This window comes from Nannospalax galili, unplaced genomic scaffold (genome assembly GCF_000622305.1).
Source record: "Nannospalax galili isolate Female #2095 unplaced genomic scaffold, S.galili_v1.0 scaffold748, whole genome shotgun sequence".
Lineage (NCBI taxonomy): Eukaryota > Metazoa > Chordata > Mammalia > Rodentia > Spalacidae > Nannospalax > Nannospalax galili.
Window position 1 is genome coordinate 194,888 of NW_008358283.1, and position 13,101 is coordinate 207,988.

General features: G+C 40.2%; 1 protein-coding gene across 1 annotated transcript; it reads left to right on the forward strand.

The window, feature by feature from the left end:
- Positions 1 to 4,429: 4,429 nt before the first annotated feature.
- Positions 4,430 to 5,429, forward strand: LOC103724478 (olfactory receptor 2T6). Its single transcript, XM_008821572.1, has one exon. It carries the CDS (start codon positions 4,458 to 4,460, stop codon positions 5,406 to 5,408), a length of 951 nt encoding a protein of 316 aa, XP_008819794.1. The 5' UTR covers positions 4,430 to 4,457; the 3' UTR covers positions 5,409 to 5,429.
- The last annotated feature ends 7,672 nt before the right edge of the window (positions 5,430 to 13,101 follow it).

The following is a 13,101-nucleotide window of genomic DNA, read 5'->3' on the forward strand; positions in this document are numbered from 1 at the left end:
TTTTGAGCCACTTGTTCTAAAGATTGTGCATTTAAAAGTCATATTCTTCCCCTGAATTTGCAATGTTTGTTTTCATGTACACACTTTAAATTTCATCATTTGAAATCTTATTTTAGATGTGTAAAAAACTCAATATATTCATTATGGAGATTTTCTCATGGTTTGGTATTTATATCTAGAAACCCTTTTCTGTCCAGCTCAATTTCTGTTTTAAGTTGTGCTGTGTGTCTTTCATATGATTCATGAGATTATAGCCAATTGTTCAGCTCCTCCTGGAAAATAAAACAATGTTCATTCTTCCAGATCAAATTTGGAATCATTCTGTCAACATTTTCTAGAACAATTTTTCTTGATGTTTAAGACTACACCTGTATTTTCTTTATGTTTTTTTTCCTCCAAGTTCAGTAAATTTATCAGGTATTTCATTGTCTTTGTTATTATTACATAGAACTATTCTGTTGAGAGAATAATTTAGGTTCTAGATATCATTACAAAAAGCTCGTTAGCACATGGTAGGTTCCTGGAATAAATATACATGAGGCATGATCTGGAACTGCTCACCCAGATGACAGGAGGAGGAGGGTGTTTGGGGCAGAGCACTCCTCAGTCAGTGCTTCCTAGGAGCCAACTGCTGGTGATGAACAGCCATGGAGAACTGAAAGCCTTGTGACCAGGTCTCTCACCACACTCGGGACTTTATCTTTAGCTGACAATGAATGCATAATGTTTAAAGGAGGTTAAGAAGACAAAGTGGGGATGTATGAACAAGTTTGCTTATGTGTGATTATTGATGTACTGCTGAGGTCATCAATGACTGCTTATTCAGGGAATACTCATATATAAGTGAGATAGGTTTATAGTTATGGATGGTTATTAAACAAATGAAAATGAATTATATATTTCTATATACAACAGCAATTTTGAAATACTTGCTTCTCAAAAGACTATTTAACTAGTGCACATTAATTATATTGAATAATGGATTTTTTGTGACATTTCCATACATGCATGTAACATACTCTGTTCATATCCATTCCCCTCATAACCCTCCTGCCTTTTTCCTCCCTTCAGTTCCTGATGCCCTTCCTGCTGTTAAACAGCACCCCTCCACTTTTTCTTTCTTCACCCCTCTTCCGTATTCCTCACATGAAGGGGGCACTCAGCACTCACCTCCTGAGTCTGGATTAGTTCACTTACTGTGGTGATCTCCTTCTCCCAGTTCCACACTGTTCCCCTGCAGATTGCATGGTTTCATTGTTGTTATGGCTGAATAAAACTCCATTGTGGGGATCTAGGAAACACTCCTCAGTGAGAGAGCACTTTCCTAACAAGCACAACTCCTTGGGCTGCTGTGTCCCCAACACTGAAAAAAGTTAGAAAAAAACCTCTGTAATGGAGATGTATCACATTTTCTTGTCCATTCGGCTGGTGGTAGGCACGTAGGTTGATTCCGTGACCTGGCTCTTGTAACTGTACAGTAACAAATATGGATGTATATACAGTTGTCTCTGTCTTGTAGATCTGGGAGTAATCCTAGGCTTCATTTCTTTAGTAGCCTCCATACTGACTTCCATAGTGGCTGATCTAATTTAGGTTCCCATCAACATTGTACAAGAGTACCTTTCTCTCATGCCTCAGACTTTGCGTGAACCCCCCATGAGGTTGAGCCAGGAGGATGCTGGCTGGTGGGCAGTTCCCAGGCAGCCTGTCTAACACCCTTGAGTGTCTCACCATTCTGCACCTGTTGGCCTACTCCTATCCTCCACTTGCTCCTAGACCTGCCCTGGTGGTGGCATTCTGTCCCTTGGCAGGTGATGTCCCATGGAAGGCATTTATCCTCTCTGTCACACAGAGGTGATCTCATGGGGACCCTGAATGAGCAGAAATTGGGGATGTGTATCAAGGTTCTGGGTGCAGTGATTTGAGATGAAGAGGCTCTGCAGGACAGGACATGGTCCCTTTAAATGCCAACCCAGTCTTGTACAGTCCATCAGCTTCTGAATGTTTCTGCATTTACCTTAGAATCTATGACTGTCTGGTGCATATTTTCATATTCTATCCCTCTTAATTAATTTTATTGTATGTCTATTTTTCTACTTTAGAAGGTTAATTCTTATATCACATAATTTCCATAACAATGATACTATTAGGGCTACAAAATTTTTCCTGCTTAAACTGTATCTTCTTTTCTTTTTCCTATTTTGAGTTCTTTGAGAATTTCATATAATGTACTTTTATCATATTCATCTACCTCCTCCCAGGTTCACATCCCTTCCCTACCCACCCACCCAACGTTTTTAAACCCACTGAGTCCAATTTGCACTAACCATACACTCTTGGGTATGTGGCCATCCATCCTGTGAACTTCCATCCAATACTGTATTCTTTAATTTGAGTTTGAGTTCCTTTTGTCCTAAGTACTGTTTAAAAATATGTTTAGATGATTTCTCTCACTTAGATATCAAAGTTACTATTTTGTTTAAGAGTTGTGATGCATTTTAGTGCTAAAAGATTGTGATACTTAATATAGTGACATACGTGTGTGTGTGTGTCTGTGTCTGTATGTCTGTGTAATTAAAGAAGAGGTCGCAAAATTGAAAGGGAGTTCAAGGGGCATGAGAGGAGCTGGAAGGGAGAGAAGGAGGTGTGGAAATGATGTAAATGTAGTACCCGTGTGTGAACATTTAAAAAAAATCAGTTATTTAAGAAAAGTTAATTAGTTTGGGGACACTGGATAAAAAGACACAGCCTGGACTGCTGCAGTTCAGCCCAGCTGTGTGTTTTTATCTTGAAAAACCTTTAAAATCACTGGAAATGCTGGCACAATAATAGCAATAATAATTATTAATAATAATAATAATCACAAATGTTAAAAAGGGATGATAGCTTTAAAGATTAGGATAAATGTGCCAAATTCTACACAATTTGTTATCATTGACGTGTAGCTCATTCTACCGATATTTAAAAAATAAACTGAACCCCTCATTCTGTCCATAGATACTGAAAACCTAGCACCCACCCCCGACCGTCCCCTTCATTGCTTGCTCGCTTCTTCACTGTGGTGCTGGGGATGACACTCAGGGCCTCATGCATGCTAAGTGCTCTACCACTAAGCTAGGCCCTCTGCTCCCCTGCACAGTCAATTCTCTTCCTGAACTGGTTTCTGTTTTCTCAGTATTCCGAGCTTCACTGAGCTTTGGGGTATACACTTTTTTATTCTGTAGTAATATACCACATTCAAAGTCTACCATGGCTGTTTTATGTTCTCCATTATTGTCTATGGTAAGGTTTTTCCCCATGGCATGGGGTTTTTCCCCACTAGCCTTACCTGAAAGCATTTCCCCTCTTCTGCTAATGCTTTCTTGTTTAAAGCACATGAAGAATACTCTCTTTTGTTTACTACAGTATCAGCAAGTTCACCGCACAGGCATCCCTTCATAGATAGGAAGGAAATAGCAGTAAATTAGTGAGAAATTGACAAACTACTTTAGGACCTAACAATCATGGTCAATAATAAGATGAGAGATGTTGTTATCCTGTGCACTGTAGCTTACTATAGTTTTCAGCAGTGTCTGCAATTCCATGGTTATTTCTAGGTGGAATTGGCAAGTTTTTATATTTCATTTATTATTACTACATTTATTTACTTATTGTGTGTGTGTGTGTGTGTGTGTGTGTGTGTGCGCGCACACACACACACATGTATGCCATGGCACACATGTGGAGGTCAGGGGACAGTTTTCAGGAGTCAGTTCTCTCTTTCAACTGTGTGAGTCCCACGACTTGAACTCACGTTGTCAAGCTTGGTAGCTTTACCCGCTGAGCTATCTCTTCAGCCTGGGATTGGTCAGTTTTAAAACTGTAGTAAAATAGCTGGGCATGGTGAAACATGCCTTTAATCTCAGCACTTGGGAGGCAGAGGCAGGTGGATCTCCATGAGTTCAAGGCCAGCCTGGTCTACATAGTGAGTTCCAGGCCAACTTGAATTATAGGGAGATCCTGTCTCAAACAACAACAACAACAACAACAACAAAACCTGTGATAAAAATTCTAGGTTTGATCAAATGTCTTACTGAATTATTTGGCTAGATAAATTGATTTAAAAATCTTTTTTTTCTGTTGAATTCATAGTTTAAACAATTGAAGTTCTCTCCAAGGGGAGATGCCTCTGTGGGGCCCACATATTATGCCATAATAAGTAAACTGTATTGCACCAACTATACTTTATCAAACAGCCACTCGCTTTCATGCATGGGACCCTAACGTTCTGACAACTCCTTAGCAAGATGAAATAGTGACAAGAGAAGCTGCAAATTAGCTTTGTGGAAAGTGTCTGGCATTAGACAAATAATTTTCAAGTTAGTGACTTTATTCAAACAAGTGTAATGATTCCTTTTATCTTTTCTACTTTTCACTAACCCAGCTTCTCTCTATGCCTCCAGCTCAAACATAAAAACATGGATGGAAACAAAACCTTCCCCAGTGACTTCACTCTTGTGGGGCTCTTTACTCACAGCAAAGCCTCAGGATTCCTTTTCAGTGTCATTTGTGCCATGTTCTTTATGGCCATGCTGGCTAATGGATTCATGATCTTTCTCATCCGCGTAGACCCTCACCTCCACACCCCCATGTACTTCCTCCTCAGCCATCTCTCTTTTATTGACATGATGTACATCTCCACCATTGTGCCCAAGATACTGATTAATTATCTTGTGGGCAAAGGAACCATCTCCTTTGTAGCCTGCACGGCTCAGTACTTTCTCTACATGGGCTTTGTAGGAGCTGAGTTCTTCCTGCTGGGCCTTATGGCCTATGACCGCTACGTGGCCATCTGCAATCCACTCCGCTATCCTGTCCTCATGAGTCGGAGGGTCTGCTGGTTGATCTTGGCCAGCTCTTGGTTTGGTGGTGCTTTGGACAGTTTCCTCCTCACTCCCATCACCATGAGTCTCCCATTCTGTGCGTCTCACAAGATTAACCACTTTTTCTGTGAGGCTCCCACTATGCTGAGGCTGGCCTGTGGTGACAAGGCCATCTATGAAATGGTGATGTATGTCTGCTGTGTTGTGATGCTCTTGATGCCCTTCTCTGTGGTGATCACATCCTACATCCAGATACTTGCCACTGTGCATCAGATAACGTCTGCAGAAGGAAAGAAGAAAGCTTTTGCGACTTGCTCGTCACATGTGATCGTGGTGACCTTGTTTTATGGAGCTGCACTGTATACCTATATGCTTCCCCAATCCTACCATACCCCACTTAAAGATAAGATTTTTTCTGCCTTTTATACCATCCTTACCCCATTGTTAAACCCTGTTATTTATAGTCTGAGGAACAGAGATGTGGCAGGGGCTTTGAAAAGGGTGATAGCAAGACATAGAGGGGCCTGCGGTGTGGCAAGGAAATAATTACAAAAGGCTCAAGCTTCAGTGTCTATTCAGGAGCATCTGGGATAAAATCATGAGAAATGTGGATGTTGCTGTCAGCAATTTCAAAAGCCAGTTCCTTGAAGTGATACATCAGCAGTGTTTGCATAAAAACTGAGACGCCATGACAGCATTCACACATAAATTATGCTAGAGTTAATCAATGTCACCTGCTTACTCCTTTGTTTCCCCTGATTTTAATTTATTCCTAGAAATTCTCTTATTGTAATTCATGCACACAAATGTCCCCAAGTGTCTAGTTAATATTACATATCAACCTTCAATGACCTTATAAGACCTGGTGGATTTGATGACATTGTTTAAACTATTCATTGATAGAGTTTTTGAAATATTTAAGAACAACAACATTTAAAAGAAACTGAAGCATTATAAAACCACAGGAAATACCTACATAGACTCAACATTGTTATTTGAAAAATCTAGACATCTCTTATTAGAATAAAAACTGAAAAAAAGTCATTTATCTAAACTTAAAGATGAAAAAAAATGAATCAGGTTTGTGTGGTGACACAAAGCCAAAAGCATAAAGAGCAGGGTTCTGCTGCATTTCCCTTACAGATAAGTTTTATTGATTTATATTTTATGCAGGTGAATGTTTTGATGAATGTATGTAAGTATACCCACCATATGGGTGCATTGTCTGTGGAGGCCAGAAGAGGGCGTTGGATCCCCTGGAACTTTAATTGCAGAAGACTGTTATCCACCATGTGGGTGCTGGGAACTGAACCCTGGTCTTAACTGCTAAGCCATCTCTCCAGCCCCATCTTTGTATTTCTTTTTAACTTTTACAAAAACTTTATTGAGAATTTCATACATGCATATAAGGTGTTTTGATCAAAACCATGCCCACTCCCCCACTTCCAATACCTCCCATATCTCCCCATCACTTTTTTCTTTTTCTTTTCTTATTTTCTTCTTTCACTTATTTATTTCCATGGGGCTTTTGGGTATTCTAACATTCCCCCCCTCTGAGGAGTAACCCTAAAATCTTTTAAGGATTAGATACAAGCTCCCAAATACTTTTGACATTTTTGGCCTTTGGAACGGAGTATGTTGCTAACAGTCCCAAGGACATTTTGACTTTTAGCCAAGAAACTGGCTACTTTTCTTTGGGGTCTTTTTACCCTGTGTAGCCAATTCCTACCTCCTATTCTTATCACGCCATCCTCTGAAGAGGTTACCCAAATTGCCAGTAGGGAATAAGGACGCAGACTGCTCTGGTTTCTTCCATGCTTAACAGGGACACACAGTGAGGCAATTGGAGTACCCCTTCAGTGGGTCTATCTAAAAGACTCCCAAATTGTATAACTCTTATCTCGAGGAGGAAAAGAAAGTCTTTGAATCCTGAATAGGAGATGTGAAGGAGAAGTAAAGGCAAGAGTAATTAGTATTACAAGTTCTAGACAGGGAACTAGAAAAAGTCAGAACCCACCTTTGTATTTCTTATTCATTACATTAGAATATGTATCACCAGGCAGTTGAGAAATACCCCCATTGAAAAACAGTTCCTACAACCAAACCCTAGCTGTTCCCTCAAGTCATTATTATTCTTGGGATCTCAGTGTAGATATCAGTGATAGGAAGACTATTTCTGCCTTCTTTTCCCTTCCAAAGAAATATTGGACACAGCATGATTTCTTTTCCATAGGACTGTTTTTTTTTTCATTAGATACATAAATTGAGAAAAGCTTAAACAAACCAGCTTTTCATTTGTAAACTACAACCTGAAAATCTAATATCATTTCTGTTTTAGAAAACTGAGGTCTGTGGAAAAATATTTAATTCAGACATAGCCACAAAACTCAAGACCACATCCTGGTCCCCTTGGGCCAACTCTGCATCATTCTGTGCCAGACACTTTGCTCTCTCCTGTTGGACAAAATCCAAGTTGGATGCAGTGTTGTCTGAGTGCTCAGACAATAGTGTGGGAGTTGAACAGAGCCAGACTGCCTATGGTACTGAAAATTCTCCTGGGCATTAACTAACTAATTAGTCAAATGGAGCAGTCTTCTTGGAGTCCTATGTTGGACTGACCTGATACTGATATACAGATATCAGCCTTCAAATGTAGAAGCAGCCTTCTGTGACTCCATTTGGAGAACTGCATGCACTTAAAATTTGGGAGACTAGCTCAGAAAATGTCACATGTAGAACTGTAAAGGTGACCAGCCTCTGCGGAAGTCTGTGTGAAAGTTTCCTGGGAAAATAGTCACCTGCTGATGTGTCTGTGTATCAAGGTTTATTACAATGTTTATTACAATGTTTATTCACAACGAGTGTCCAATAACAGAGCAATGGATAAGGAAAATGTGGTATACAGACATTATAATGAAATTTTTTCTCTTCCGTAAAGATGAATGAAGCTATGTTTGCAGGAAATGGATGCAACTTGAGATAACTATACTAAATGAAATGAGCCAATCATAAAAACATAAATATCATGTTTTCTCCTATTAGTAGTTTCTAGATTGTTTACAGATACATAAAACCACATATATGCATATATATATATAAACATACATGTTAAAAAATGCCACAGCAGGCTGTTTTCCACTCTATAATGAGGCATAAGAAGCCAAATAAATGAGAAAGGATGGTGGGGCTGACACATGAGAACTGCACATCGATTTCAGTTACATGTCTGTATTAGGCAGGGTCTTCAAGCTCATCAGAATAATGAAGCACAGTGTACATGCATGTGCATGTGCAGGTGTGTGTGTGTGTATGTGTGTATTATATAAAATTCATTATATTGACTTACATGATAGGGACTGATAGTCCAAAACAACTGTAAACAAAATTATTTTTAAAATAGATATCAGGGTTGTTTTCATCCCCCTAGGCCAACGTTGGCCTCTTTGCTAAGGGTCTCTTAGAGAGGAAAGCTATTTCAGGGATGTCTTTAGGAAGTAGGTCTATGGTAGAAAAGATCAAAACAAAAATTAGGGACTGTAAGACTGCCTCTCTGATAGCTGTTTCCCCAGTGGAACTAACAGCAGGAACTGGTGGAAGAATTTGCTTGACTTCCTCCCTGCAGGAAGGCAGTGGCCATAAAGAGGATGATGCTTCGAAGAGTAAGTGGTAGTGGCCCTTAATATGTAAGTCTGTCTCACGTCCTGAGTCTCCACTAGGGGGAGCCACTGGGAAGAAGGTGCGTTTCCTGTGATGACCAGAGCTGGCTCCCCTGCCCCTCTGCACTCGTTTTTCTCCCTGTGTTATAAAGTGGGGCCTGGATACACAGTAATCCCCTACCAGAAACCCAGATTGTGATTTAAGTAATAATAAAAAGTCAGTAGAAAGGGCTGAAAAATAATAATGCACTCCTTAGAGTGGCAATAATTGAAACAATAATGAGATAACATTAAGTGTTAATTAGAATGATTAAAATGAAAAACTATGCCACTAACAAACGCTAACAAAATATAGGAACTCTTGTTCATTGCTGATGGGCGTGCAAAACAGTAGACCTGCCTTAGAAGGCAGTAGTAGACCTGCATTTCTTATAGAGTGGAATTTTACCTTCACATATGGCCTGATAATTGTGCTTCACGATTTTTACCCTATTGATCTAAAATCTGTGTTTTTATAAATATTAGTATGTGAATGTTTATAACTTAACTTTTCACAATCACCCCAAAGCAATAATTAATCTATATGTCTTTCATTAGGTTAATGGATAAGCAAACTCACTATGTTGTATGATAGAATATTGCTCAATGACAAAAGGAATGAGTTATTAAATTATGAGAAGGCATGGAGGAAACTTGAATACATGTTACTACATGAAGGAAGTGATTGAAGGGGATATTGACCCTTTGAGTTTAGCTATGTGAGATCTGGAAAAGGAAATCAGTAGGCAGAAAATACAGAAGATAGTCATCAAGTACAAGGAGATCATAGTGGTAGCAATTCAACTAGTGGCTGCCAGGGTTAGAGGCTTGAGAGGGGTAGGTCACAGCACAGATGAATTTGGAGGGGCTGTGATACAACAGTATAATAGAAATTGCATAGCATCACTCATGAAGCCACAGAGCAGAAAAAGTGAACCCTGATATAAACTGTGGACTTCAAGACTGCACAGATAGTTTGGTGGTCAGTAAAGGCACTAGCCACACAAGCCTCATGACCTGAGTCCAATCCCCAGATCTCACACGAAAAGATAGATGATGTGGTGACATCCATTTGTCATCCCAGTATCCCTATGGTGAGATGGGAAGCAGAGATAGGAGAATCACCCAGAAACTCCTGGGCCAACTCGCCTGGAGTATGCAGCACAAGAGCAGAAATCTCAGGAGAGCACCTCAGGAAGGTGGAAAGCAAGAACCAGTTCCCAAAAGTTGTCCTCTGACCTTAGCACGCATGTGCACACACACACACACACGCACGCACGCACACATACACGCATGCACGCACACATGCACACACACACACACACACATATTGACAATAATGGAACAAAACTTGTCAGTTGTGCACGCACGCACACATACACGCATGCACGCACACACGCACACACACACACACACATATTGACAATAATGGAACAAAACTTGTCAGTTGTAACAAACATACCACATTAATGCAAGGAGTTACTAAGAGGATTTGAGAGAGGACATAGAACAGAACTCTGTAAAGATAAAACAGAACTCTATTACCAATGCATAGTAAACCTAAGTCTCTTAGAAAGTTGAGCAGATTTTTCTAGAAACCATGTAACTCTGATACTGTATTTTACTCAAGAAGTCCCTGGAAGCTGCCATCAAAGAATTGTGGAAGTTGTAGAACTAGGGTAGAGTTGGACATGACAAAAGTTTGTTCATGACTAGGTTTGGGCTTATAAGTACTTAGAATCGGGGCTGGAGAGATGGCTCGGTGGTTGAGAGCACTGACTGCTCTTGCAGAGGACCTGGTTCAAAGCCCAGGACCCACATAACAGCTAACAACTGTTCATAACTCCAGTTCCAGGGGATCTAATGCCCCCTTCTGACCTCTGTGGGTATTGCATGACATGGGTACACTTACTGGTAGGCAGACAATATACTCATACACATAAATTAAAAATAAAAAATTAAGTACTTAGAATCTTCTGATCCATAGTCAGATGTGTTATCCATTGTTCCACTGCCTGCACCCAGCTTAAGAGTACTTAGTTGAGGGGGCTGGAGAGATGGCTCAGTGGTTAAGAACACCATTTTTTCTTGCAGAAGACCTAGGTTCGAATCCCAGAACCCACATGGCAGCAAATAACTGTCCGTAACTCCAGTTCCAGGGGATCTGACAGCCTCTTCTGTCCTCCACAGGCATTGCATGACATGGTGCACTTACCTATATGCAGGCATAACACTCATACACATAAAAATAATAAATAAAATTTTTTTAGAAAAGAATACTTAGTTGAGTTCAATGTAGCTACCATTGGTTGAACATGAAATATAGTTAGAAGAAAATGAAATAAAATTTAGCTTAATGGACATAGGGTAGTATAATATTTATTTGGTAATCCTTGTTCCAATTTAGCTTCTGGTAATGTGCTGTTTTTGTAGATGGGAAATAGTAAATTTTTTTTGAGAGTAAAATATCCCATCCCAAATGTCTCTTGTCAGATGCTATAGACCTCTGAAGACAAGCTCTAAATAACTGTCTTTTCATAAGAAAAAAGTCATGTATCTACACTGATAAAACATACAAAGACAAGCATTTGTCTGCTGTTGTCACTTCATCTCTGTATAAGTACGATCTTTCATCAGAAGAAGTTTGGGTCTGACAACACATATACATTACCAGAGAGCTGTTACCTGGGACATTTATCTGCATAGCAAGACAGCAAACTTGGCTTTCTGTATACATGCTCCCAAGATCTTCACAGCCCATCACCTCCTTTCTCTGGAAGTTTAAGCATTGCTCTGTTAAGATCTATGTAAGACTGACCACTTTGTCTCCCTTTGGGTCTCACAGTCCCAGGTCTGAGTCATGTAGTGAAGTGTGTATGTTCTTTTTATTGTCATCTGTCTATTGTCAGTTTATTTCATGGACCAAAATTGCCTGTGGTGGTTTGAATGAGAAGTATTCCACATAGGCTTAAGTATTTGAACACTTGATCAGCTGGTGATGCTGTTTAGGGAAGGTCATAGAACCTTTAGGATATGTGGCTTTGATGGAAGAAGCATGTCACTGGGGGTGGGCTTTGAGAGTTCATAACTGCCCCACTTCCAGCTTGCTCTCTCTGCTTCCTGTGTGCTTGAGGATGTGAGCGCTCAGCTTTCTGCTCCTTTCTTTAGCTACCTCCTACCAAGCCTCTCCCTCCATAATGGGCTTTCATCCCTCTGAAACTATAAGCCTTAATAAACTCTTTCTTCTATAAGTTGCCTTGACCATGGTGTTTTATCACAGCAACAGAAAAGTAGCTAATACAGAAATTGGTACCAGAGAGTGAGCTGTTGCTGTAAAGAAACTGACCATGCTGGGTTTTGTTTTGTTTTTTTTCTGAGGAATGTGGGAGACTTTGAAACTTTGAATCAGTCAATCTGTTGATTGCTGTAAGCATAGTTTAACAGATTGTTTTAGTAGGGACCTGGAAGAAAGCAGTGCTAAGAGCAGTGTCATTCCAGCTTGATTGAAGGCAACCCAGGAGAGAGGCACTGTTCAACAGACACTCTTGCCTAGAGACAAAAGGAACATCATTGCTGGGCCCAGAACTGGCATCTGCGAGAAGGTACTTAGGGAACTTGACCACAGCAAACAGACACAAGGCCATGGAAAGGCACTGTCATGCCACTGTTGATCCAGTAGGCACATCTTGCCTTGAAGGTCATATTGTACCAGGCTGAGTCTGCCATTACAACCACTTTTTTTTTGGCCTCCCCCAGAAGTATATATAGCACCTTCGAGCATTTTGAAAGCTACACAACAGGGAGAGCTTTTCCTGATTAGTCCAAGATTTATTTCTCTATATCCTACAACCAAAGTATGCAGTGTCTTCAGCAATAGAGTCTTACCATCTAGTGGTAAGCCATCTAATGGCAATAGCTGTGCTGTGTTTGGGGAGGAGTGGGGCTTCCTGATCAATAACTCATAGGGAGGTGCCCCATGCTTATCACTGAGATCTTCACTCAATAATCCTTGTCTTCTTGGAGCAGCAGTGTCCACCCATGTAGAGTCCCATACTTCAAACTCATTCTTAATTATGTTTTTAATTAGCTTACAAAAGTAGTGAATTTCCATAAGGTGTTTTCATATACACTAAGTTTCGGCTAACCTATCACCAACCCCTGCTCACCCCCATCCCTCTACTCCTATCCCTTCTTAGACCTTTAAACCCCACTCTTCCTTACCCTCTATTTTTCCATCACATGCACTCTGCTCTTCCCTCCCCCCCATTAAGCCTTCTTCCTCTTCTGCTCATAGGCCCTTTCTGGCTTCCTGACATCTATGGACACTCCAAAGATAACATACAAATCTTATTATTGGAAGCCAGAATTCACATATGAGAGAGAACATGTTACATTTGTCTGTCTGAGATTAGGTTACCTCACTCAGACTAATTTTTTTCTGATTCTGTTCATTTTCCTGTAAATTTCATAATTTCATTTTTCTTTATAGCTGAGTAATTCTGCTGTGTTATGTACACTTAAGTACCCATTCATTTGTTGGTGGA

Coding starts and splice junctions, on each gene's coding strand:
- LOC103724478 (XM_008821572.1), top strand. CDS start 4,458: ATGGATGGAAACAAAACCTTCCCCAGTGACTTCACTCTTGTGGGGCTC.